Source organism: Rana temporaria, chromosome 1 (genome assembly GCF_905171775.1).
Source record: "Rana temporaria chromosome 1, aRanTem1.1, whole genome shotgun sequence".
NCBI classification, from domain to species: domain Eukaryota; kingdom Metazoa; phylum Chordata; class Amphibia; order Anura; family Ranidae; genus Rana; species Rana temporaria.
Window position 1 is genome coordinate 242633959 of NC_053489.1, and position 6000 is coordinate 242639958.

Sequence of the window (6000 nt, forward strand, 5' to 3'; positions counted from 1 at the left end):
GTAGGTGATGGGGGTACCACAGTGGAGGCACATTTTCATCTCAACTGCAAAAGTAGTAGTTTGGGGTGATCGCATTTATTGGCTAACTAAATAGATTGTAGTGAAAACATTCAAGGTACCCTGACCTCTTCAGGCAATATGAACTGATGTCAGAAAACAATTTTAGACCTGAAACAAAGATTCAAATGCCATCAACCTGACAAAAAGTTTTGGGTGCTAAAAAGAAAAGAAAAAAGTTTCTGTATAATAACTTCATGAGTAATATCACTCTATACACAAAATTCTCTTTTTGTTGATGGCCAACACAGTCACAACACACTGCTACTCATCTCCATCAGAGTTTTTAATGGGATAGTTGATGCCCTGTGTGAATTGGGCACAGACTAAACAGTGAAGCGCTAGTGCACCTTGCTGATACCTTAATAAAGCCCCTTAGAAGAGGCAGAAATGTGTTTTTCAGTGTGGTAGCATTGATGTTTGTGTTGGATAGCAACCCATGATAGTCTAACCTTCAAGGTTTCTCAAGCAAACCATGAGATGGGATGCCTTGAAATAAAAATGGAGTTTCTTTCACAAAAATAAATTAAAAAAAAGTGACTGAAAACACAATTGTACATAGGCTTGACAAAACGCATATAATTTAGAAGGTGGTGCTGATATTAGTAAAGCCAGCCATAGACTGGCTGAACCGGCAAAGATTCGAACCATGTATTGGCAGGCTGAATGTAACCGAGTTGATTGATCAACTTGGATACAACCAGCCTGTCAGATTTTTCATGTGATTATTGCCAGCAGCAGGGATCACTTTATTCTGCTGGTGGGTAATGCTTTCCCCACCAGAAGAACACCATAGCTCCGGGGGAGGGATTCCCCATCAACACTGACTGTGTTGATGGCGAAAATCGATTTCTTTCCTACAACCAAAATCGCTCAATCTATGGCTGGCTTAAAGCCGTTTCCTACACGTGTAAAAACTGATTAATTACTAGTGCCACAGTTGCTTTGAATTTATTTGTTCCTCCATTTGTTAAAAAGGTCCTATTTGTTATCACAGAGAGTTTGCATGGTACCTGGCCCATACACGTTCTCATCCTACTGTGCATGTGAACTGCACGCCCCATTAATATTATAGCTTAGGCCACCAGGGGTAAGGCTCCTGCCATAGCAATTAACAGAGCAAGGGATGTGCATTTGCAGAAGGCACAGGGTGCAGTTGGCACATATTTCATGTAAAGGCCGGGGCTTCACAGTGAAGGTATCCAAAGAGGGGCTAAAAGGTAAGAATTCTACTTTGTATGCAACACAGAGAGGGAAGAAGTAAATCTCAACTTGAATGAAGAAGAAAATTGCAAAATGCAAGTTCTGCTGCATCCAACTGCACAAGTGTGAAAAGGCTCCAACATGTATGTATAGCCAAAATTGCTGGCAGATTTGTGGGTCCCACTGGAAAGATTTTCCTTCATGTCCTGTTCCAGAAATACAACAGGAAGTGAGAAAAAAAAATTTGAGTGAGGGTAAATCCCCAATAAGCAAGTCATCAAAGACAGGGGGTGACCCTGTCCTTGTGACAACTTTTTGCGATCTTCCATCACTTTTTGTCTTTGACGGGTATTCTGTTTCCACTTCCGGGAGCTACAGCCGCGGATATTGACGCCACGGCTCGGCAGACCACTCGACTCGGCTCCCCCCTCCTCCCCGTCGCCAGGCCAGAAGGAGAGAGGAGCAGAGCCTTGCGCATGCGCAGTAGGGTTCCCGGCGTGAAGCACTGCCGGGTTCCCTTACCCGCAATGGCGGCGGCATGCACCTGACTGGAGAGGTTTCCATCAGCTGACTCCAGGACAGGTAAGTGTCCTATTATTAAAAGCCAGCAGCTGCAGTATGTGTAGCTGCTGGATTTTAATTTTTACAGCAGTGGGTGGACCTCCGCTTTAAAGTAAATTCATAAGGTCAAGGATTATAACCCCTATGAGGTTTTTGTTTGCTATCTGTGTCCCACTGGAGAGATTTCCATTTGCTCCCTGTCAAAAAAGCAAATGGAAATTAAAGGGATTAGCTCCAAAGTGAGGAAAATTCCTGAAGTCACCAGCATGAGTGTCCCCATTTGAAGATTTCCCCTCTATTCCTGTTCTGGTGACCACTCAAACATGGCATTTCCTTTTCTTTCACCCTGGGTTATAACAGTCACCGGGACAAATAGAGTATGTGTTTTTCCCCAATGGCAACAGACAGCCTCACGTATGGGTCCTTGCTGAGGACATCTGTGTCCAGAAGTGTGCTCTTAGTTGTAATAGACAGTCTCTAGTAATGGTTGGGAGCCAGCGTGGCCAGCTCTTGAGTGTGTGACCGTCAATCACAGGGGCCACATAAAACATTGGTTAGACCACATTTGGAGTAATCTGTCCAGTTCTGATCACCAGTCCTCAGGAATGATGTGCTGGAACTGGAGAGAGTCCAAGGAAGGGCAACAAAACGAATAAGACGACTGGAGGACCTCAATTACAAGGAAAGACTGCAAACACTGATGTCCTCGGTTGGCTTACAATCTTCAAAGCCACACCATCAAACAGATATTTTTGTAAGTAAAATATAGTTGGGGGGGGGGGGGGGGGTCGGGGGAATGGTCCCTCATCCTATATTATATAATAAAAAGAAAATATTTATATATACACAGTATATTATTTTTTTGTGAATTTTCAGTGCTCTTTATTCATAAATGTGTGCTACGATCTTGCTCCTGAGGAGTGGCTAAAAGCCACGAAACACATCGAACTATCAACTGCCGTCCGTACCTTATATCAATCGTGGGCTGACAAGATTTTTTATGACATTTGTTTATTCAATATATGTTTTGTTTTTTTATAAACTTTTTGTCATCATACTTAATTTCCTCTATTTACATTGACAGAAGGATAACAGGTCGCATTGGTATTAACTGCATATGTTTATATATTATATTTTCTTGGATTATGAATTATGTAATGCTATTATCATAAAGTGTTTACATTTTACATAAGATATTATGAATTAATAAACACATTTTTTCACTAATTAGTTTTATTTGCTACCGCGTGCTTCATGTAAAGTTCCACTTCTCCCTTTTCCCCCCAATATTAATAGAAATTGAGGCATTGGACCATAAGGCCATTGCCTCATTTAAAAATCCAAAAAACCCTTCCCTTTGTACTAAAAGTATCCTTGCTTAAAAGGAGATACGATTTACAAATACGTCAATGGCGATCTCAGCATAGGAAAAAAACGATTAAGTCTCAGGGAGTGTAAGAGGACACGGGGCTAAACAATGAGATTGGAGGAGAAGCGGTTTAACCTTAAAGCGGTGGTTCACCCTCCTTCACATCATTAGACCATTACATTCGGCATAGTAGCGCGAGCTACGGTATGCCGGTCTTAAATTTTTAATCCTCGTACTCACTGTGCTATCGCTCATTGAAGAATCCGACTCCCGCGGGGAATGGGCGTGCCTATGGAGAGGGAGGATGATTGACGGCCGGCTCTGGCACGTCACGCTCCCCAAAGACAGCCGGAGTAGGTCTCGGTTCTTCACGGCGCCTGCGCACAGGCTATGCGCAGGCGCCGTGAATAGCCAAGCCTATTTCGGCTATTTCCGGAGAAGCGTGATGTGCCAGGGCCGGCCGTCAATCACCTTCTCTCACCATAGGAACGCCCATTCCCCGGAATCTTCAATGAGCCATAGCACAGTGAGTACGGGGATAAAAAATGTAAGACCGGCATACTGTAGCTCGCGCTACGATGCCGAATGTAATGGTCTAATAAAAAAAAAACATTTTTTTTTTTTTTAACAGGGTGAACCCCCGCTTTAACCTTCACTGTCAAGGCAATAAGGATGTGTAACTCCTTCCACAATTGGTGATGGCTGAGGGGAGTATGGATATTTTTAGGAGACTTTTAGATGTGCATCTTAAAGAACAAAACATACAGGGATATGGGAAATAATTAGAGACACTGACACGTGCACCTACACAGGTTGAACTGGATGGACTATTGTCTTTATTCAACTTTACCTACTATGATCAAACAGTCCTTTTCATCATCCCTTGGGCATAAAAGACACAGTTAACCACTTGCCCACCACCCCAAAAGCAGATTTACTGCTACAAGGTGGCCACGTTGTGCAAAATCACGTGTACATACATGATCATGCACTTCTGGGTTTTGGGCGCGAGTGCGTGCTGCCGGCAGCTCGCTGTCTGCCAACACCCCTGCTGATCGTTAGGCAGACTGGCATTCTCTTAGTGTACCAATGTAAACAAGGCAGGGTGTCATTCTGTCAGTACAGAAGACATGGATCCTGGTGATTAAGGATGGGCTCAGGCACGTTCGCAACTCCTCATGCCCAAAAGGAAGCGGACACCCAGAAAGCTAATCACAGGCAGTGAGACATTGCCTGATCCACGGCTGTGTTCTGTCAGATTAGGCGACCTCTCAGTATTGGTAACGGAAGTGACGTTTCGTCACCGCCATCTTGCTACACCCCACACTCGTCCACAGTAAGGATACACTGAGAAGGGACAAGCGGACATCTTGTTACACCCACCGGCGTTTTGCATTTCACACTTATTTTTCACAGGATAAGGTGAAATACGGTATTTGGAAATCCATCGGACTGTTTACATGTTGAATTTTAAAAGCAGCGCGGTTATGACCACCAGCAACAAACCTGTGAGATAAGTAGGTTTACCGTTGCTTTTAAAATTCAACATCTAAACAGTCTGTCTGATTTCTAAATACTGTATTTTACCTCATAAGCTCCATTTCCTGGTAAAAATAACTGAAATGCAAAACTCCAGTGGGTGTAACAAGATGGTGGCGGCGAAACGTCACTTCCATTACCAATCCTGATGGGGGGGGGGGGGCGAGGTCACCATCTCTGAGCTGTATAGATCAGGAGATGTCTCACTACCTTTGATGAGTGCCGCGACAGTGTCAGCTTCCTGGTGGGCATGGGCAGGCGGAGTTGCGAACACGCCTGAGCCCATCCCTACTGGTGAATGGACGAAACCAAAAATATTGCAGTTTTTTTTCCTGAATTGTCATTCGTTCTTTGTTATAGCGCAAACAAATTAAATGCTGGAGGTGATAAAATACCACCAAAAGAAAGCTCTATTTGTGGGGGGAACGGGACAATGTTTTATTTGGGTACAACGCCGAACGGCCGCGCAATTGTCAGTTAAAATAACGCAGTGCTGTATTGCAAAAAATTGCCTGGTCTTAAAAAAGGGGTAAATCTTCCAGAGGTGAAGTGGTTAAGGGAGGCCAGGGTTAGGCAAGCAGGGGTCAATTACTAACAATTTTCTACAGAAGTAGGTGTACAGAGTAAACGTCTATGATCTGCAGTATAAACAGCACACAGGGCAGGCCGACATGGTCTCCTCACAGCCTGTATATGTGCACGCTGGGATCACTGGGACTGCAGGCCTTGTCGTGTTGTGTGTACAGCAGGGAAACCAATATTACACCGAGCACACTGTGACTAGATAGGAAAACGTCTGAAAAGTCATATTCACCTTCTTCTTCTCCAAGCCACCCATCACGTCTCGCTAAGCAGACCTCACCGGAACAACCCACGTGTAGTCCACACACTCCGTTCAGGACCCCTGCGGCCGCCCGTGACTTGCCTGATGAAAACGGAAACAGGCACGTTAAGGACGCCTCAAAGGGGCCTTCCTTGCTTTTGGCATTCTGCGATGAGTTTAGTACTGGTGTGTGACTGGTGCTAGTCTAATGCTTTGTGTACTGTATGACGTCGTGGAATCATTCCCTTATATGTAACATAAAGTTGTTTAAAATTACAAAGGAAAGGTTTACAAATAACTGAACCGAATCACATCTCATCGTTTTTATAAAGTTGATGTCTTTTAACCACTTCCTTACTGGGCACTTACTCCCCTCCTGTCCAGACCAATTTTCAGCGCTGACGCACTTTGATAGACAATTGCGCGGTCATACAACACTGTACCCAAA

The 6000-nt window shown here is 44.1% G+C and overlaps 1 protein-coding gene across 1 annotated transcript in view; it reads right to left on the reverse strand.

The window, feature by feature from the left end:
- Positions 1–5683, reverse strand: part of PES1 (pescadillo ribosomal biogenesis factor 1) — a 43105-nt gene extending 37422 nt beyond the window's left edge. Inside the window, exon 1 of the mRNA XM_040352099.1 lies at positions 5544–5683. Within this exon, the coding sequence (XP_040208033.1) occupies positions 5544–5567 (24 nt within the window). The 5' untranslated portion in view covers positions 5568–5683. The remainder of the gene's footprint in view (positions 1–5543) is intronic.
- Positions 5684–6000: the final 317 nt, after the last annotated feature.